The following is a 23,002-nucleotide window of genomic DNA, read 5'->3' as shown; positions in this document are numbered from 1 at the left end:
CAGTTGACACGAAGGTCTACGTAGGCCCACAGATATCTGTTGTGGAACAGTGGGTCCGAAAGTCTCTGTGATGGAATAGTAGACCCAAAGGTCTCTGCGGGGGACCAGTAGGCTCAAAGGTATCTGTGGGGGGACAGTAGGCATGAAGATCTCTGTGGCGGAACAGTAGTCGCGAAGATCTCTGTGGCGGAACAGCAGGTCTGAAAGTCTCTGTGGGAAACAGTAAGTCCGAAAGTCTTTGTGGTGAACATTGGTTCCGAAAGTATCTGTGGTGGAACAATAGGCCCGCAATCTCTAGTTACTTTGCTTCTGCGAATAAATTCCGGAGGCCACGCACATAAAATACAACTGAACTTAGAGCGGAACAATGTGCAGTGAGCCACTCGTAGCACGATACACACCTAGTTGTATACAATAAGTGCAGGTATTTGTCCAAAGCGTCAAGCAATGAACTACATTGTTTAACAAAATTTTCTTGACAGAAAAATTTCCTATTCTCCAAGCGAATTTAAATCCTTATTACTTTCTCATGTATAATTTTTATTATTATTATTATTACTATTATCGGTAATGAATAAATAAATAAAGTGAATTTAACTAAACTGGCTTCATAGCAATCAGAATTATTTTGCTTTAAATAGTTTTTAGACAAAAGAATACCTTGCAATGTTTAAGTTTCAAAGGGATTCCAAATTTCAGGTTTATTTATATTGATTGCATTGAAATTTCTTTCTACATTGGAGACGGCTGGGAGCAAGCTACATATAAATTGTCATATTATTGAGATCCAAAATAACTTGTTTACATTACAACTTATGAAAATCGACAACTTATAACTACACGGATGAAAAAGACTGTTTTTCATATGTTTGGCTATAAACATTATATGTTTGGAACACAAATTTTTAAACACAATATTTTTGAGTGCAAGCATATAATGTTCATAAACTAGCATAACATGTTTGGGACATATATGTTAATATGTTAGAATATATTATGTTTGGGACATAAAATGTTTGTAAATATAATATGCTTGGATGCAAACATATATTAATTTAGAAATAGCCTATAAATATATATATATGTGTTTAGTAGCTTGGAGCGCTATTTAACAGGGAGCGATATTGAATTAAGTTGGTGGTTGTTGCTTGTTATTACAAAATTAACATTTTATTTTTCCTTGGGCAATTGATCAGCTACTTCTTTGATCCTTACAAACTGTGTGGTCCGCTGTTCGAATCCCCGTCCGGCAAAAGGTAAAATTAAAATAAAAAACAAGTATATACGGCCGTAAGTTCGGCCAGGCCGAAGCTTATGTACCCTCCATCTTGGATTGCGTAGAAACTTATTCTAAAAACTGCCATCCAGAATCGAATTACTTAAGTTGCGGTAACGCTTGCCGATGGCAAGGTATCTTAAAACCTCCTAACACCATCTTCTAAATTGTGTGTAAGTCCATACGTGGTATATATTAAATCAAAAAAGATCATTCCAATACGTATATAATTCAGTTTGACAAAGTAGACATACAATTTTGACAAAATTTTCTACAGAAATAAAATTTTAACAAAATTTTCTATAGAAATAAAATTTTGACAAAATTTTCTATAGAAATAAAATTTTTACAAAATTTTCTATAGAAATAAAAATTTTGACAAAATTTTCTATATAAATACCATTTTGACAAAAATTTCTACAGATATAAAATTTTAACAAAATTTTTTATAGAAATAAACTTTTGACAAAATTTCCTATAGAAATAAAATCTTGGTAGATTTTTTTTGGCTCGAGTGGCAACCATGATTATGAACCGAATAAAATTTGAACAAAATTTTCTATAGAAATAAAATTTTGACAAAATTTTCTATAGAAATAAAATTTTGACAATGATGAAAATTTTATTATGAACCGAATAAAATTTTAACAAAATTTTCTCTAGAAATAAAATTTTTACAAAATGGACCAATCCTGGCACGGTTGTTAAAGATCATATAGTAACACCATGTTCCAAATTACAACCGGATTGGATGAAATTTGCTTCTCTTGGAGACTTCGCAAGCCAAATCTGGGGATCGGTTTATATGAGGGCTATATATAATTATGAGCCGATGTGGACCAATTTTTGCATGGTTGTTGGAGACCATATACCAATATCATGTACCAAATTTCAGGCGGATCGGATGAAATTTGCTTCTCTTTGAGGCTCCGCAAGCCAAATCTGGGGATCGGTTTATATGGGGGCTATATATAATTATGGACCGATGTGGACCAATTTTTGCATGATTGTTAGAGACCATATACCAACACCATGTACCAAATTTCAGCCGGATCGGATGAAATATGCTTCTCTTAGAGGCTCCACAAGCCAAATCTGGGGATCGGTTTATATGGGGCTATATATAATTAAGGACCGATATGGACGAATTTTTTCATGGTTCTTAGAGACCATATACCAACATCATGTACCAAATTTCAGCCGGATCGGATGAAATTATCTTCGCTTTGAGGCTCCGCAAACCAAATCTGGGGATCGGTTTATATGGGGGCTATATATAATTATGGACCGATGTGAACCAATTTTTGCATGAGTGTTAGAGACCATATACCAACACCATGTACCAAATTTCAGCCGGATCGGATGAAATTTGCTTCTCTTTTAGGCTTCGCAAGCCAAATCAGGGGATCGGTTTATATGGGGGCTATATATAATTATGGACCGATGTGGACCAATTTTTGCATGGTTGTTAGAGACCATATACCAACACCATATACCAAATTTCAGCCGGATCGGATGAAATATGCTTCTGTTAGAGGCTCCACAAGCCAAATCTGAGGGTCCCTTTATATGGGGGCTATACGTAAAAGTGGACCGATATGGCCCATTTTCAATACCATCCGACCTACATCGATAACAACTACTTGTGCCAAGTTTCAAGTCGATAGCTTGTTTCGTTCGGAAGTTAGCGTGATTTCAACAGACGGACGGACGGACGGACATGCTTAGATCGACTCAGAATTTCACCACGACCCAGAATATATATACTTTATGGGGTCTTAGAGCAATATTTCGATGTGTTACAAACGGAATGACAAAGTTAATATACCCCCATCCTATGATGGAGGGTATAAAAATCATACAATTGAATAATTTCTTCTACAATGTTTGTATTACAGAAAAAGGTGCTAAGAACTAAAAAATCTCGTGGAAGTGAGAAAGATGTGGGGGAATATACAATTGGGCAGAAACAAAATTTTAAGCATTCAGGTCGAAAACCTATGTTGTTAGCACCTATATTACCTGTTTATTTTCATAATTCATTATGATTGTAAGTATATAAATAAATAAATAAAATTTTGAGCACAATATTGTTTGGGAGAATTTTTTTAAGCATATAATATTTTTGGGTGCAAAATGCTTCCAAACATATTATATGTTCACATAATAACATATTGTTTTTTGGAAGACAACATTATTGAATTTGGATGCAAAAATACAAAATGTTTGGAACTTAGACTACCCAAACATATATTGTTTAGACCAATATGCTTTCAAACATATTATATATTGGAAGAGATCAAACATATAAATGTTTGGGCAATACCCAAAAATATATATGCTTGAAGCAAAATATGTTTGGGAGTATATGTTACAGAAGCGATTTTTTGTGAGCGTGTACATCACTTTGAAAAATCGTTAAATCGACATAAAAACCCTTAAAAGGAAACACTTGAGTCGAGCATTTTAAAAAATCGTCATCTCATAATTAAGTTGTTTAAAATCGTCGTCAAATCGTCAGAGGCCAAATTTATAAAAACCCTTAAAAGGAAACACTTGAGTCGAGCCTTTTAAAAAATCGTCATCTCATAACTAAGTTGTTTAAAATCGTCGTCAAATCGTCAGAGGCCAAATTTACCATCAAAAATCGTCAAAATGACGAAAAATCGTCAGAGTTGGAACCCCTGGTCACCTATCCGAGTCTCCCTTTGGTTGGCAAAGGTCCACAATATAAGTAATCCATGCAATGAACTGAGTGAGCATTGTTTCCCCTGGCATGAATTGATTTCTGTCACCGGAAATCACCCCTATGTCACTAAGGAGCTTAGCATAATGCCTGGTGGTGGTTCGTGTCTGTTTGTTGATTAAATATTGTGTGATGTAGGTAGGATTGATAATGTACATCAAAATAAATAACTAAATTCATTTTGTCACGTTACATTATATTTACCAATAAATTTACCACTAAAAATTAAAAAAAAAAAATAACATATATATAATTTCAAAAAAAATATACTGAGGGAGTGCTCAAGTTTTGACCAATACTGTAGCTGATGAAAAAAAAAAATTAAAAGGAATGAGGAGAATAATCTGGATGAAATCAGGAAGTGATTTTGAAACGAGCAGTATCTAAAACGTTATGTGGATACAGTACAAACCTTCTCATGCACATCTAATATTCCTCAACTCTTCATCTCTATTTTCAGAGTGTGTAATATTGAATTTAAAAAAAATCATATTTTTTCAAAAAAAAACTATTTTGTATAAAAAGTTATTACAGTTATAAATTTCCAATCGTATTCTGTTTATTCATTACTACCAATCTTTGTATGGCAAGGATATTTCGTGATCCGGTTTTAATCCACAGGGACGATTGAATTCCTGACCATAAGTGCTGAACCATTGATTACAAACTGCCGGAAAAAAATATGAGGATAAATAGAAATTAGAATAGAAAACAAAGCCATGTTGCTTACTCCATTTAGACCCCTGTAGTACTGGACAGCCAGCATGCCAAGTGCGATAATCTTTTTCCATGGATTTATGATAATTATACCACATTACCAGGCTACCCTTAATGGGAGGGACAGAAAGGCGCAGGGCAGGGAAGGCAGTCGCTCCGCCCAATTTAACATCATTGATCTAAAATAAAACAATAAGAAATAAATAGAAATACATGGAATATTGATTTGAAAGGAATGAAAACATTAACAAATTCAATCATTTTTATACCCCCCCGTTTGTAACACATCGAAATATTGCTCTAAGACCCCATAAAGTGTATATATAATATATACCCAGCAAAAACTCTCATTACCCGTTAATTTTGTAGGTAAGCCTGTTTAAAAATGAATAACCACTTATTAATTGGCATCGCTCCGGATTACATTTACATACGCATGTCCTAGGAGGCAAGTACTTCTCGCCAGGCATACCTTTGGCCATGAAATAATTAGTGCTTTTAAAGCCTATAATCACCTAATATGTAATCACTTATTCGTAGATATACCAACGTTTGCAAAATATCCACTTATTGCCTCAGGCAACCAAATCTCGCAAATATTGACTTCTCTAGCCGATAACAATGGATCAAAATATGGCGAGTAATGCTGTAATATGAACATTACTTGAATAGAAACGAATATTGTAGAAATAAACTAAAATGTAACAAATCATCTAAATAAGATTACAGACAAATTAATTTCACAGTTAAAATAGAAATAAATGTTGCCGTTTGTTCGAAAACTACTAAAAGTGGATTTTATATATATATCCCTTTTTAACAGGTTGGCTTATAAGTCCCCGGTCTGATACATAGATGGTGTCGCTAGTATTAAATGCATATTATTTTTATATAGTACCAATCTTCAAATGATTCGTGTCAAAATTTGACGTCTGTAAGTCAATTAGTTTGTGAGATAGAGCCTCTTGTGTGAAGCAACTTTTGTTATTGTGAAAAAAAAAACAAGTATATACGGCCGTAAGTTCGGCCAGGCCGAAGCTTATGTACCCTCCATCATGGATTGCGTAGAAACTTATTCTAAACACTGCCATCCACAATCGAATTACTTAAGTTGCGGTAACGCTTGCCGATGGCAAGGTATCTTAAAACCTCCTAACACCATCTTCTAAATCGTATGTAAGTCCATACGTGGTATATATTAAATCAAAAAAGATCGATCCAATACGTATATAATTCAGTTTGACAAAGTAGACATAAAATTTTGACAAAATTTTCTACAGAAATAAAATTTTAACAAAATTTTCTATAGAAATAAAATTTTCACAAAATTTTCTATAGAAATAAAAATTTTGACAAAATTTTCTATAGAAAGAAAATTTTGACAAAAATTTATACAGAAATAAAATTTTAACAAAATTTTCTATAGAAATAAACTTTTGACAAAATTTTCTATAGAAATAAAATCTTGGTAGATTATTTTTGGCTCGAGTGGCAACCATGATTATGAACCGAATAAAATTTGATCAAAAATTTCTATAGAAATAAAATTTTTACAAAATTTTCTATAGAAATAAAATTTTGACTATGATGAAAATTTTATTATGAACCGAATAAAATTTTAACAAAATTTTCTCTAGAAATAAAATTTTGACAAAATTTTCTATAGAAATAAAATTTGGTAGATTATTTTTGGCTCTAGTGGCAACCATGATTATGATATGGACCAATTTTTGTGTGATTGGATCAATTTTGGTATGGTTGTTAGCGACCATATACTAACACCACGTTCCTAATTTGAACCGGATCGGATGAATTTTGCTCCTCCAAGAGGCTCCGGAGGTCAAATCTGGAGAACGTTTTATATGGGGGCTATATATAATTATGGACCGATATGGACCCATTCTGGCACGGTTGTTAAAGATCATATACTAACACCATGTTCCAAATTACAACCGGATTGGATGAAATTTGCTTCTCTTGGAGACTTCGCAAGCCAAATCTGGGGATCTGTTTATATGGGGGCTATATATAATTATGGACCGATGTGGACAAATTTTTGGACGGTTGTTAGAGACCATATATCAATACCATGTACCAAATTTCAGCCGGATCGGATGAAATATGCTTCTCTTAGAGGCTCCACAAGCCAAATCTGGGGATCGGTTTATATGGGGGCTATATATAATTAATGACCGATATGGACCAATTTTTGCATGGTTGTTAGAGACCATATATCAACACCATGTACCAAATTTCAGGCGGATCGGATGAAATTTGCTTCTCTTTTAGGCTCCGCAAGCCAAATCTGGGGATCGGTTTATATGGGGGCTATATATAATTATGGACCGATGTGGACCAATTTTTGCATGGTTGTTAGAGACCATATACAAACACCATATACCAAATTTCAGCCGGATCGGATGAAATATGCTTCCGTTAGAGGCTCCACAAGCCAAATCTGAGGGTCCCTTTATATGGGGGCTATACGTAAAAGTGGACCGATATGGCCCATTTTCAATACCATTCGACCTACATCGATAACAACTACTTGTGCCAAGTTTCAAGTCGATAGCTTGTTTCGTTCGGAAGTTAGCGTGATTTCAACAGACGGACGGACGGACGGACGGACGGACATGCTTAGATCGACTCAGAATTTCACCACGACCCACAATATATATACTTTATGGGGTCTTAGAGCAATATTTCGATGTGTTACAAACGGAATGACAAAGTTAATATACCCCCATCCTATGATGGAGGGTATAAAAAGTGTTGTTCCACCAAGACAACGCACCGTGCCACAAGTTATTGAGAACGATGGCAAAAATTCATGAATTGGGCATCGAATTGCTTCCCCACCCACCGTATTCTCCAGATCTGGCCCCAGCGATTGCTTTCTTGTTCTCAGACCTCAAAAGGATGCTGCAATGAAGAGGTGATCGCCGAAACTGAGGCCTATTTTGAGGCAAAACCGAAGGAGTACTACCAAAATGGTATCAAAAAATTGGAAGGTCGTTATAATCGTTGTATCGCTCTTGAGGGGAACTATGTTGAATAATAAAAATGAATTTTGACAAAAAAAGATGTGTTTTTCTTTGTTAGACCGGAGACTTATCAGCCAACCTGTTATAAGGCAAATGACAGTTGAAATCTAGTGAAGTCGATTTTGAAAGTCTAATGTGAATGAGGTACGTATAATAAAGCATTTATTTAAAACATAGTATGGTAATGTCATTAATTTAAAACACAATTATTATAAAATATTCGTGAAGAATATTCCTTAACGGAAAAATCTTCAGAATTACCGTTACATAAGATATTCTTTTTGATTTTTTTTTTAAATGCTCAATTATGTAAATAATTTACTTAATGGTACCGTCATTTACTCTATTTTATTAAGTCATTAACAGCCAAATGCAATACATTTTGAGAATATCAATTCGAAAATTACCGATTATTGTCATTACAAGTTAGTCATTATAACTCATCACAATGTAATGCAATGTGTAATGACAGCTTTACTCCTGGTAATGTAAATTGTAATGAGATGTGGTTACCTAGTTTTTGCTGGGTATAATTATATATAGCCCCCATATAAACCGATCCCCCGATTTGGTTTGCGGAGACTCTAAGAGAAGCAGCTGAAATTTGGTACGTGGTGTTAATATATGGCCTCAAACACCCATGTAAAAATTGGTCGAAGTCGGTCAAAAATTATATATAGGCCCCATATAAACCGATCCCCAGATTTGATCTCCGGAGCCCCTTCGAAGAGCAAAATTCATCCGATTCGGTTGAAATTTGGTACGTGATGTTAGTATATGGTATCCAACAACCATGCAGGAATTAGTTCATATCAGTCCATAATTATATATAGCCCCCATATAAACCGATCCCCAGATTTAACCTCTGGTGCCTTTTGGAGAAGCAAAATTCATCCGATCTGGTTGAAATTAGGTACGTGGTGGAAGTATATGATATTTAACAACCATGCCAAAAGTGGTCCATATCAGTCCATAATCATATATAGCCCCCATATAAACCGATCCCGAGATTTGGTTTTGGAGCCTCTTGGAAGAGCAAGTTTCATCCGAGTCAACTGAAATTTGGTACATTGTGCTAGTATATGGCCATTAACAACAATTCCTAACTAGGTCCATATCGGTCTATAGTTATATATAGCCCTCAGATAAATCGATCCCCAATCACACAAAAATTGGTCCATATCAAGTTCATAATTCTATATAGCCCCCATATAAGCGACCCCCATATTTCAATTCTGGCTCTCTACGTACCGTGCAAAAGTCCATGTCGATCCGTAATTATTTGTAGACTTACCTATACATAAAGGGTGATACGGTCAAAATTTGGTCAAGGGAAAACGCGTGTAAATCGGTGAAATCGTTTATTTAAAAAATCAAATTAAATTTCTTTTCAAGTTCAATTAGTATAAAATTCAGGAAAAATATTCAGTTAGGCTTTCGCTTTTCTAAATCCGAATTGCCGGGGCTCACGCTTGACACCTGCCATCAGATTTTGTACAGCCACCTTGTCCACCTTCTTCGCCGCAGAAAGCCAGTTTGCCTTGAACTGCTGCTCGTCCTTAGCAGTTTTTTGGTCTTCTTTAGGTTCCGCTTGACAATAGCCCAGTATTTCTCAATTGGGCGGAGCTCTGGCGTGTTGGGAGGGTTCTTGTCCTTGGGAACCACCTGCACGTTGTTGGCGGCGTACCACTCCATGGCCTTTTTACCGTAATGGCAAGATGCCAAATCCGGCCAAAACAGTACGGAACAACCGTGTTTCTTCAGGAAAGGCAGCAAGCGTTTATTCAAACACTCTTTCACATAAATTTCTTGGTTGACAGTCCCGGAAGCTATGAAAATGCTGCTTTTCAAGCCACAGGTACAGATGGCCTGCCAAACCAGATATTTCTTTGCGAACTTTGACAGTTGTGTGCTTGAAAATATCTGCTACCTTTCCCCTTCCGTTTGCCGTATAAAACTCCTGTCCCGGAAGCTGCTTGTAGTCGGCTTTGACGTAGATTTCGTCGTCCATTACCACGCAGTCAAACTTCGTCAGCATCGTCGTGTACAGCCTCCGGGATCGCGCTTTGGCCGTCGTATTTTGTTTATCATCGCGATTTGGAGTCACTACCTTCTTGTAAGTCGATAATCCGGCTCGTTTTTTGGCTCGATGCACGGTTGTAGACGATACACCCAGCTTATTTGCGGCATCTCGGAGAGAGAGGTTAGGGTTTCGCCTGAAACTACCGGCAACTCTCTTTGTCGTTTCAGCGGCTTCCGGTTTTCGATTTCCCCCCGATCCAGACTTCCTGGCTGTCGACAAACGTTCCCCAAACACTTTAATTACATTTGTAACGGTTGATTTGGCTACTTTTAGCGATTTTGCCAGCTTTGCGTGCGAGTATCTCGGATTTTCGCGATGCGCGAACAAAATTTTGATACGCTGCTCTTCTTGCTTGGACGGCATTTTGACAACTGAAGAGTGAATTCCAAAATCAAAATAGGAGAAACATTCTACACACACACACCTTCAAAATGAGGGGTGTTCAGGTTTTTTAAATGCAAAATTGAAAGAAATACGTCAAGTTTATATTGACCAAATTTTGACCGTTTCACCCTTTAACTTTTTTGTCTAATATATACCACGTATGGACTAACTCACAATTTAGAAAACGATGTTAAAAAGATTTAAGATACCACAACCCAAGTAATTCGATTGTGAATGACAGTCTTTCGTAGAAGTTTCTACGCAATCCATGGTGGAGGGGACATAAGATTAGGCCTGGCCGAACTTACGGCCGTATATGCTTGTTATTCTTTACTTACATAAAAGAGGGCAGTGAGAATGCGATTTCCTTTCAAAAAATCTTCTTGTACCTGAAATACAAAATATATAGAATTATTTCATATTCTAAAAAAAAAAGAATTTTTGTTTTCGATCTACTCATACTGGTATAAAATCTTGATGTACTCCATAATGACCACCAATGCCATAGTTTGCAACTTGTAAAAATTCTCCGTACTTAAGAGATAACCCTGTGATAGCCTCTAGACGTGGTGCTACATTCTTCAAAAATCGATGACCATCAAAGCTCAGCCAAGAATTTTTGCTTACACGTACTTCATCATAAGTTGAATTGGCAAAATTGCCAATTTTCGATCTTTCTATATAATTTAAAACGGCATTAATAGTTTGATTTATTTCCTTCTCATAAATAACCTCAAAGTATTGGGCAACATAAGGATCTTCACTTAGCTCTTCCATTTTCAGGGGCCCCACAAAATAATAGGGAACATTATTGGAAACCAAACGGCAACGCAGATTTCGTTTCTCTGAGGGTGTTTGTTGGACATCTCCATTGCATACTTGCTGATGCAAATTTTCTTTTTCACTTATCTTTGGTGATGAATCCAATTTTCTTTTACGTCTATCCTCTTTGATAGTTTTGGGGAATTCGTTTGTATTTTTCAATCCTATTGTATTTGATGGAGCCATCTTGAGAAGTTTGGCATTCATGGCCAAGGCTAATTGAGGTCGTTTACTTTGGTACAAGGAAGAAGGTAAAATTTCCAAAATATCTATCATGGAAATGGAGGGAAATGTTTTGTGATGATCTTTATTAACCTGGAATATTTCTTCATCTTCTTTATGAAATTTATTCCCATTTTCTATTCTATCTAGAGCTTCCAGTAGCCATTCGCTAGCCAAGTTATACGCTCCATTTTGGTATAGAAATTTTCCCAATGTATAACAATCATAGGCTGACATGGAAGAACTATATTTCTGGCCCTTTAGATAACCCTTAGCCATTTGTTCGGTTTCCAATTTATACATCTTTTGCAGACGTGAGAATCCCAGAGCAGCTCCCTTCAAATCGTCTTCAGTGGGATGCTCAAATTCAAGGGCGATTGCATAGGCAGACTGATTGAAAACTAATATAGACACAATAGTAATTAAATTTATTTTATGATTGACTAATACCGTGATTTTTATACCTTGCATTTTATGAATATCCTTTATCAATTCAGGTAATTCTTCAGTGTCCACCACAAGTCTACGAATTGTTTTGAACAATTTTATCGAGTTGTATATGGAACTGGAGTTAATGGGTGTGGCAAAATTATTCTGGTCCATTTCAATAAGTGCTCTTAAAGGGAAAAGCGTTGGATTTTTTTTTTTAAATAAGATCAAATATGTACTCAAAAAAAAAAAAGTTTACTTGGATCGAAAGACTTTGCCCTTCCCGGATGCCAAAGTTCGGCCAGGCCGAATATTATGTACCCTCCACCATGGATTCCTTAGAGATATCTACTAAAGACTGTCATCAACAATTGAATTACTTGTGTTGCGGTAACACTTGCCGATGGCACGGTATCTTAAAACTTCTTAACACTGTCTTCTCAATTGTAAGTTAGTCCATACGGAGTATATATTACACAAAAAAGGCCGATTAAATACGTATATAATTCAGTTTGACAAAATTTTCCATAAAAATAAATTTTTGACAAAATTTTCTATAGGAATAAAATTTTGACAAAATTTTCTATAGAAATAAAATGTTGACAAAGTTTTCTATAAAGGGTGATACCATGGCTGAACAAGAAGGTTAAATCATGGGGCCATATGATTAAAATTTTTTTATTTCGACCAAGTTTTAAGATGTCAAAATCATATGATTATGGTGATTGAAGTCTCCAAATGACACTGCATAGCAAATGCATCTCAAACAAACTCGCGCATTCATATCTGGAGAATTGTTCAAAGATGACTTGAGTATCTTGATAACATATTCCAGACCCAAAATACCACGTACATCAGTTTTTAAACTGCATCATAAACTGTTTTTGTTAATAGATGGCGAATATCCATTTGACTGACTTCCATTATTAACTTTGGTCTCATATCGGCGTTCCTCGGATGAATTATCCACTTCACAATCACTCATAGGTGACGCAATTAAATTTGAACCTTTATTTTCCTCAGGATTTGAATTATTTTTTCAGGACAATTGAAAGAATAAATAATTGCCACTTTTACCAATGCCATACGATTCTGATTTTGACTTCTTAAAATTGTAAACAACATATTGGAATTTGTTGTTTTTGTTATCGTGATTCAACCTCCTTATTCAGCCATGGGTGATACGGTCAATATAAACTTGACGTATTTCTTTCAATTTTGCATTAAAAAAACCTGAACACCCCTCATTTTGAAGGTGTGTGTGTAGCATGTTGCTCCTATTTTGATTTTGGAATTCAGTCTTCACACGGATGAAAAAGACTGTTTTTCATATGTTTGGCTATAAACATTATATGTTTGGAACACAAATTTTTAAACACAATATTTTTGAGTGCAAGCATATAATGTTCATAAACTAGCATAACATGTTTGGGACATATATGTTAATATGTTAGAACATATTATGTTTGGGACATAAAATGTTTGTAAATATAATATGCTTGGATGCAAACATATATTAATTTAGAAATAGCCTATAAACATATATGTGTTTAGTAGCTTGGAGCGCTATTTAACAGGGAGCGATATTGAATTAAGTTGGTGGTTGTTGCTTGTTATTACAAAATTAACATTTTATTTTTCCTTGGGCAATTGATCAGCTACTTCTTTGATCCTTACAAACTGTGTGGTCCGCTGTTCGAATCCCCGTCCGGCAAAAGGTAAAATTAAAATAAAAAAAATCATAAAATTGAATAATTTCTTCTACAATGTTTGTATTACAGAAAAAGGTGCTAAGAACTAAAAAACTAAAAAATTAAAATAAAAAAAATCATAAAATTGAATAATTTCTTCTACAATGTTTGTATTACAGAAAAAGGTGCTAAGAACTAAAAAACCTCGTGGAAGTGAGAAAGATGTCGGGGAATATACAATTGGGCAGAAACAAAATTTTGAGCATTCAGGTCGAAAACCTATGTTGTTAGCACATATATTACCTGTTTATTTTCATAATTCATTATGATTGTAAATATATAAATAAATAAATAATATTTTGAGCACAATATTGTTTGGGAGAATTTTTTTTAAGCATATAATATTTTTGGGTGCAAAATGCTTCCAAACATATTATATGGTTACATAATAACATATTGTTTTTTTGGAAGACAACATTATTGAATTTAGATGCAAAAATACAAAATGTTTGGAACTTAGACTACCCAAACATATATTGTTTAGACTAATATGCTTTCAAAGATATTATATATTGGAAGAGATCAAACATATAAATGTTTGGGCAATACCCAAAAATGTATATGCTTGAAGCAAAATATATTTGGGAGTATATGTTACAGAAGCGATTTTTTGTGAGCGTGCAGTTGTCAAAATGCCGTACAAGCAAGAAGAGCAGCGTATCAAAATTTTGCTCGCTCATCGCGAAAATCCGAGCTACTCGCACGCAAAGCTGGCAAAATCGCTAAAAGTTGCCAAATCAACCGTTACAAATGTAATTAAAGTGTTTGGGGAACGTTTGTCGACAGCCAGGAAGTCTGGATCGGGGGGAAATCGAAAACCGGAAGCCGCTGAGACGACAAAGAGAGTTGCCGGTAGTTTCAAGCGAAACCCTAACCTCTCTTTCCGAGATGCCGCAAATAAGCTGGATGTATCGTCTACAACCGTGCATCGAGCCAAAAAACGAGCCGGACTATCGACTTACAAGAAGGTAGTGACTCCAAATCGCGATGATAAACAAAGCACCTTCCTGGACAGGAGTTTTATACGGCAAAAGGAAGGGGAAAGGTAGCAGATATTTTCAAGCACATAAAACTGGCAAAGTTCGCAAAGAAATATCTGGTTAGGCAAGCCATCTGTACCTGTGGCTTGAAAAGCAGCATTTTCATAGCTTCCGGGACTGTCAACCAAGAAATTTACGTGAAAGAGTGTTTGAATAAACGTCTGCTGCCTTTCCTGAAGAAACACGGTTGTTCCGTACTGTTTTGGCCGGATTTGGCATCTTGCCATTACGGTAAAAAGGCCATGGAGTGGTACGCCGCCATCAACGTGCAGGTGGTTCCCAAGGACAAGAACCCTCCCAACACGCCAGAGCTCCGCCCAATTGAGAAATACTGGGCTATTGTAAAGCGGAACCTAAAGAGACCAAAAAACTGCTAAGGACGAGCAGCAGTTCAAGGCAAACTGGCTTTCTGCGGGGAAGAAGGTCGACAAGGTGGCGAAAGCCTAACTGAATATTTTTCCTGTATTTTATACTAATTGAACTTGAAAAAGAAATTTAATTTGATTTCTTAAATAGACGATTTCACCGATTTACACGCGTTTTCCCTTGACCAAATTTTGACCGTATCATCCTTTAGAAATAAAACCTTGACAAAATTTTGTATAGTAATAAAATTTTGACAAAGTTTTCTATAGAAATAAAATGTTGGTAGATTTTTTTTTTTTTTTGGGGATCGGCTATATATAACTTTAGACCGATATGGACCAAGTTTGTCATTATTTTTAGCGCCTTCTCCTTGGCCCACACTATAAAACTTGAAGGAAAGTTTACAGATTTTCTTGGAATTTGCAGAGAAAGTGACGTCCCTTTACAAAAAATAGAGCTAAATCTAACCTTCTTCGATTTACTTTAAATTGGGAGAAGAAAAAGATTTTATTTATACAGGGTACATGATTTGTCGATGTCTGGTTTGGGAAGGGGAATAGTGAAGTTGGGTAGATTGTGAAATGAATAACATATAGGGTACGTGAATTTACGATATCTGGTCGGAAAGGAGCGAAGGAGGGCGGTTCCCTTTTGCCCGATTTTTTGAAAATACGATTGTCGATACATGGGAACTCGGTACATAATTTATGATTTTTCCATAGACTTTTTTAAGAAAGAAACTTAAATTTACATGAAGTTGAGAGGCAACGTAGAGGATGCTATATTTTCCGGTATATGTTTGGGAAAGGCATGTTCTCCGTGTCCAACACTTTAACAAATGTTAATATGGTAAATTTTTTCGTACTTTTATCATAGGATGGGGGTATATTAACTTTGTCATTCCGTTTGTACACATCGAAATATTGCTCTAAGACCCCATAAAGTATATATATTCTGGGTCGTGGTGAAATTCTGAGTCGATCTAAGCATGTCCGTCCGTCCGTCCGTCTGTTGAAATCACGCTAACTTCCGAACGAAACAAGCTATCGACCTGAAACTTGGCACAAGTAGTTGTTATCGATGTAGGTCGGATGGTATTGAAAATGGGCCATATCGGTCCACTTTTACGTATAGCCCCCATATAAAGGGACCCTCAGATTTGGCTTGTGGAGCCTCTAACAGAAGCATATTTCATCCGATCCGGCTGAAATTTGGTACATGGTGTTGGTGTATGGTCTCTAACAACCATGCCAAAATTGGTCCACATCGGTCCATAATTATATATAGCTCCCATATAAACCGATCCCCAGATTTGACTTGCGGAGCCTAAAAGAGAAGCAAATTTCATCCGATCCGGCTGAAATTTGGTACATGGTGTTAGTATATGGTCTCTAACAACCATGCACAAATTGGTCCACATCGCTTCATAATTATATATAGCCCCCATATAAACCGATCACCAGATTTGGCTTGCGGAGCCTCAAAGAGAAGAAAATTTCATCCGATCCGGCTGAAATTTGGTACATGATGTTGGTATATGGTCTCTAACAACCATGCAAAAATTGGTCCATATCGGTCCTTAATTATATATAGCCCCCATATAAACCGATCCCCAGATTTGGCTTGCGGAGCCTCTAAGAGAAGCATATTTCATCCGATCCGGCTGAAATTTGGTACATGGTGTTGGTATATGGTCTCTAACAATCATGCAAAAATTGGTCCACACCGGTCCATAATTATATATAGCCCCCATATAAACCGATCCCCAGATTTGGCTTGCGAAGCCTCAAAGAGAAGCAAATTGCATCCGATCCGGCTGAAATTTGGTACATGGTGTTGGTATATGGTTTTTAACAACCGTGAAAAAATTGGTCCACATCGGTCCATAATTATATATAGCGCCCATATAAACCGATCCCCAGATTTGGGTTCCGGAGCCTCAAAGAGAAGCAAATTTCATCCGATCCGCCTGAAATTTGGTACATGATATTGGTATATGGTGTCTAACAACCATACAAAAATTGGTCCACATCGGTTCATAATTTATATAGCCCCCATATAAACCGATCCCCAGATTTGGCTTGCGAAGTCTCAAAGAGAAGCAAATTTCATCCAAACCGGTTGTAATTTGGAACATGGTGTTAGTATATGATCTTTAACAAGCGTGTCAGAATTGGTCCATATCGGTCCATAATTATATATAGCCCCCATATAAAACGTTCTCCAGATTTGACCTCCGGAGCCTCTTGGAGGAGCAAAATTCATCCGATCCGGTTCAAATTAGGAACGTGGTGTTAGTATATGGTCGCTAACAACCATACCAAAATTGGTCCAATCACACAAAAATTGGTCCATATCGGTTCATAATCATGGTTGCCACTAGAGCCAAAAATAGTCTACCAAAATTTTATTTCTATAGAAAATTTTGTCCAAATTTTATTTCTATAGAAAATTTTGTCAAAATTTTATTTCTAGAGAAAATTTTGTTAAAATTTTATTCGGTTCATAGTAAAATTTTCATCATTGTGAAAATTTTATTTCTATAGAAAATTTTGTTCAAATTTTATTCGGTTCATAATCATGGTTGCCACTCGAGCCAAAAATAATCTACCAAGATTTTATTTCTATAGAAAATTTTGTCAAAAGTTTATTTCTATAGAAAATTTTGTGCAAATTTTATTTCTATAGAAAATTTTCTGTAGAAAATTTTGTCAAAATTTTATGTCTACTTTGTCAAACTGAATTATATACGTATTGGATCGATCTTGTTTGATTTAATATATACCACGTATGGACTTACATACAATTTAGAAGATGGTGTTAGGAGGTTTGTGGATGGCAGTGTTTAGAAGAAGTTTCTACGCAATACATGATGGAGGGTACATAAGCTTCGGCCTGGCCGAACTTACGGCCGTATATACTTGTTACTTTTTCCTTTTTATTGGACGGTATGTTGGGGAGAAGTACACCTCCCCTTGACAAACCACGCTTGAAATTCATAGGAAATGTAGAAGATTGTCTAACGATTTGTGTACAGAACAATTAAAAAACAAAAAATTGGTTGAAAGAGAACACCCCCTACCCGACGTTTGTTAAGTCGGTCCGTTTAACATCTACATAAACGTAAAGAAAAAAAAACGTTTGGAAAACGGGTACCGAAAACATTTTTCTTTTGTTAGAGTTTTTTGAATTGCTTCGAAAAGTATACACTTTTATCACCAAAAAAAAAATCGTTTGTTACAAAATTTTTATTTTTTCAATAAAAAAAGTTAATTTTGAACCAACAACACAGTCCATTTCGTTTATATCAAACACTGTTCTTTTCTGACTTTAGGTTTTTAATAAGACACATTTTACAGTTCATAGTAAAAATTTAATATAGTAGAATGTAATGTTGAACATTTTTTCGGAATCTTCCGACCATATCTGGAATATATGTAAAAAAAAAACTTTGGTCGAAGCAGGGATCGAACCCACGACCCTTGGCATGCAAGTCGGACGTAGCAACCACTGCTCCACGGTGCCCAACTAAATGTATTTTACTGTTAAATAAACTTTGTTTAATCGGCTCGTGGGCGCCGCAAGCTTTGCTATATAAATATAACTTATATGGATAATTTTCTATTGATGACAATAACGGCTACATAGCTCAGTGGATAGTGTATTGGCTGACAAATTGCATGGTACGCGGTTCGATTCTCCGTCCAGGCGAAAGGTAAAAAAAAAAATTATAAAATCGTATAATTTTTTCTACATTGTTTGTATTACAGAAAAAGGTGCTAAGAACTAAAAAAACTTCGTGGAAGTGAGAAAGATGTGAGGGAAAATGCAATTAGCCAGAAAAAAAAATTTTTTTGAGTTAGTCTTTATGAAATTGTTTTTACATCCTGGAAAAGAATAATCGTTTATCACAAAAAGTATATACTTTTCTTCCAAATACACTTCCTTTCAACGAAAAGCAAATGAGAAACGAACTTTGTTTGTCAAAAATTTCGTTTGGGAGGAAAGAATTATTTTTTTGCGTGTAACAGCCCTATTTTTATATATAAACGAAAAAGCAAGTAGTCCGATTTTTTTTGCAATGTACGGCACACGTGTGTGGAAACCATGGAAAGATTAATCAGTACTTCAGTTTTTGTGCGAGACGTCCTGACCCTACTCTTTAAAAAGTTCAAATTTTTTCGATCTGAAATCGAAGGATATGGTTGACTAAGTTAACGAAAATATGCTTCGGGAGGCTCACCGAGGCGGGCCGGGTTACTCTAGTACACATAGATTTTTTCTGTTTAGGACAAAAAATATTCTACCAATTTTTATACCCTCCACCATAGGATGGGGGTATATTAACTTTGTCATTCCGTTTGTAACACATCGACATATTGCTCTAAGACCCCATAAAGTATATATATTCTGGATCGTGGTGAAATTCTGAGTCGATCTGAGCATGTCCGTCCGTCCGTCCGTTTGTTGAAATCACGCTAACTTCAGAACGAAACAAGCTATCGACTTGAAACTTGGCACAAGTAGTTGTTATTGATGTAGGCCGAATGGTATTGCAGATGGGCCATATCGGACCACTTTTACGTATAGCCCCCATATAAACCGACGCTCAGATTTGGCTTCAGAGCCTCTGGAGGACCAAAATTCATCCGATCCGGTTGAAATTTGGTATATGGTGAAATTTGGTATGGTCTCTACACCCTCACAAAAAATCGCTTCTGTAACATATACTCCCAAACATATTTTGCTTCAAGCATATACATTTTTGGGTATTGCCCAAACATTTATATGTTTGATCTCTACCAATATATAATATGTTTGAAAGCATATTGGTCTAAACAATATATGTTTGGGTAGTCTAAGTTCCAAACATTTTGTATTTTTGCATCCAAATTCAATAATGTTGTCTTCCAAAAAACAATATGTTATTATGTGAACATATAATATGTTTGGAAGCATTTTGCACCCAAAAATATTATATGCTTAAAAAAATTCTCCCAAACAATATTGTGCTCAAAATTTTATTTATTTATTTATATATTTACAATCATAATGAATTATGAAAATAAACAGGAAATATAGGTGCTAACAATATAGGTTTTCGACCTGAATGCTCAAAATTTTGTTTCTGCCTAATTGTATATTCCCTCACATCTTTCTCACTTCCACGAGATTTTTTACTTCTTAGCACCTTTTTCTGTAATACAAACATTGTAGAAGAAATTATTCAATTTTATGATTTTTATTTTAATTTTACCTTTTGCCGGACGGGGATTCGAACAGCGGACCACACAGTTTGTAAGGATCAAAGAAGTAGCTGATCAATTGCCCAAGGGAAAATAAAATGTTAATTTTGTAATAACAAGCAACAACCACCAACTTAATTCAATATCGCTCCCTGTTAAATAGCGCTCCAAGCTACTAAACACATATATGTTTATAGGCTATTTCTAAATTAATATATGTTTGCATCCAAGCATATTATATTTACAAACATTTTATGTCCCAAACATAATATGTTCTAACATATTAACATATATGTCCCAAACATGTTATGCTAGTTTATGAACATTATATGCTTGCACTCAAAAATATTGTGTTTAAAAATTTGTGTTCCAAACATATAATGTTTATAGCCAAACATATGAAAAACAGTCTTTTTCATCCGTGTAACAACCAAGCAAAAATTGGTCCATATCGGAGCCTCTAAGAGAAGCAAATTTCGTCCGATCCGGTTGAAATTTGGTACATGGTGTAAGTATATGGTCTCTAACAACTATGCAAAAATTGGTCCACATCGGTCAATAATTATATATAGCCCCCATATAAACCGATACCCCGATTTGGCTTGCGGAGCCTCTAAGAGAAGCAAAGTTCGTCCGATCCGGTTGAAATTTGGTACATGGTGTAAGTATATGGTTTCTAACAACTATGCAGAAATTGGTCCACATCGGTCCATAATTATATATAGCCCCAATATAAACCGATCCGCAGATTTGACCTCCGGAGCCTCTTGAAGGAGCCAAATTCATCCGATCCGGTTCAAATTTGGAACGTGGTGTTAGTATATGACCGCTAACAACCATACCAAAATTGGTCCATATCGGTCTATAGTTATATATAGCCGATCTCCAATCACACAAAAATTTGTCCATATCGGTTCGGATGTACAGCTGTTTCGGAATTACCACATTCCTCATCAGCATCCTCTACTTGCAGCAAAACTATCAACCAATTATCAGAATAAATTCGGGTAATTCACTCAACCCAACGTGAAATACACTTGAACCGTCCGAAAAAGGGTTTAATAGTCGGCTACTGCCTAAACAAATTTGGTAATTCCGAAACAGCTGTACATCCAACCATCTTGCAGTCTATAGGGCTTTGCCCAAATAAATTTGACAAGCATACTTTTCCTCTGTTGGTTAAGCTACACTTGTAGTTTAGTCAATGCATGGCTTTAAGCTGAGATCAAAAACAACAATAACGATTGAAGAGAAGCCAACAATAACAAACAAAAAAAAAATTATTTCTATAGAAAATTTTGTTAAAATTTCATTTCTATAGAAAATTTTTTCAAAACTTTATTTCTATAGAAAATTTTGTGTAAATTTTATTTCTATAGAAAATTTTGTGAAAATTTTATTTCTATAGTTTGTTAAAATTTTATTTCTTTAGAAAATTTTGTTAAAATTTTATTTGTATAGAAAATTTTGTCAAAATTTTATTTGTATAGAAAATTTTGTCAAAATTTTATTTCTATAGAAAATTTTGTTAAAATTTTATTTCTATAGAAAATTTTGTTAAAATTTCATTTTAATAGAAAATGTTGTCAAGACTTTATTTCTACAGAAAATTTTGTCAAAATTTTATTTCTATAGAAAATTTTGTGAAAACTTTATTTCTATAGAAAATTTTGTCAAACTGAATTATATACGTATTTAATCGATCTTTTTTATTTAATATATACACCGTATGGATTAGCATACAATTGAGAAGACGGTGTTAAGAAGTTTTAAGATACCTTGGCATCGACAAGTGTTACCGCAACACAATTAATTCGATTGTGGATGACAGTCTTTAGTACAAGTTTCTACGCAATCCATGGTGAGGGTACATAAGATTCGGCCTGGCCGATCTTACGGCCGTATATACTTTTTTTCGTTAAAATATGAAACGGCAAAAGAAAATATTATTTCAAATTAAGTTTCTTCTACACTATACCCAAAGTGAACTAACTTGAACCTCCTACAAAAGTCGATAGTCGACTTTGTCCAATTCACTTTAATACAAACATCTCACGTTTCCTTTCGGTTTTCTTCAATTAAAAAACAAAAAATATCTACTTCTTTGTATCAATGTGCAATTAGTAAATTGGTTTAGGTAAATTTTTCTAATATAAACCTACACATACCTCCATGGAGTGTTCACTTTTGTTTTTGGGTGTATGTGTTCCATCAACATTTAAGTTTGAATTAACTGGTATTATAAAACACGCATTAAATCTTTTCAAATACCTTTCTAATTCTTTGTGAATTTCTTCCACTTCTTGTAAATGTTTCTCCAAATATTCCATGTACATATTTTCTACAGCAAGTAGAAGTTCCAAACCCGATACGGATGTATAGTAATCACATTTTATTTTAGTGGTATTAATTAAAAATAAAATAAAGCAAAAAATATTTAGAAATGAGCTCATTAGAGTATTAAATTGGTTAAATTGCTATGATGTACTATCACATCGATTAAAGAGTGTGTGGTTTTTTTGTGTTTAATTATTTTAGCAAAACTTTATTAAATGACGTTTGGTATTTGAACAGCCGTTGCTAAGATATCCATTAAGGTAAAAAGAATATATATTGAAGCTAATAATGATAAGCTAAAAATGAAATTTTTAATATTTAAATAAATATCTAGGTTATTTAAGTTCTACATAGGTCTAATATCAAGCCTTCAGCCAATTGCAGACAAATCCAAAACTACTCATAATTTTCTTTTGTTAATTGTAGACCGACTATTATATACTCAGGAATGACAAATATTATTGGCAAGTAAATTCTAGGGTAGATCATAAAAATTTCAGGAAAAATATCTATACCGGGAAGATTATCTGATTTTTTCA

The 23,002-nt window shown here is 34.9% G+C and overlaps 1 protein-coding gene across 1 annotated transcript in view; it reads right to left on the bottom strand.

Annotated features, from left to right (window-relative positions):
* The window catches only part of LOC142234657 (uncharacterized), a 133,528-nt gene extending 110,926 nt beyond the window's left edge, over positions 1 to 22,602 (bottom strand). Inside the window, exons 1-8 of the mRNA XM_075305828.1 lie at positions 22,398 to 22,602; positions 11,759 to 11,910; positions 10,713 to 11,695; positions 10,589 to 10,639; positions 4,753 to 4,918; positions 4,596 to 4,689; positions 402 to 452; positions 21 to 266 (exon numbers count right to left, since the gene is read on the bottom strand). Of these exons, the coding sequence (XP_075161943.1) occupies positions 21 to 266; positions 402 to 452; positions 4,596 to 4,689; positions 4,753 to 4,918; positions 10,589 to 10,639; positions 10,713 to 11,695; positions 11,759 to 11,910; positions 22,398 to 22,579 (1,925 nt within the window). The 5' untranslated portion in view covers positions 22,580 to 22,602. The remainder of the gene's footprint in view (positions 1 to 20; positions 267 to 401; positions 453 to 4,595; positions 4,690 to 4,752; positions 4,919 to 10,588; positions 10,640 to 10,712; positions 11,696 to 11,758; positions 11,911 to 22,397) is intronic.
* Positions 22,603 to 23,002: the final 400 nt, after the last annotated feature.

The sequence above is a fragment of the Haematobia irritans genome, chromosome 1 (genome assembly GCF_050003625.1).
Source record: "Haematobia irritans isolate KBUSLIRL chromosome 1, ASM5000362v1, whole genome shotgun sequence".
In the NCBI taxonomy this organism is placed as follows: Eukaryota; Metazoa; Arthropoda; class Insecta; order Diptera; family Muscidae; genus Haematobia; species Haematobia irritans.
The sequence above is the reverse complement of the archived record's forward strand: the minus strand, read 5'-3'. Positions and strand labels throughout refer to the sequence as shown.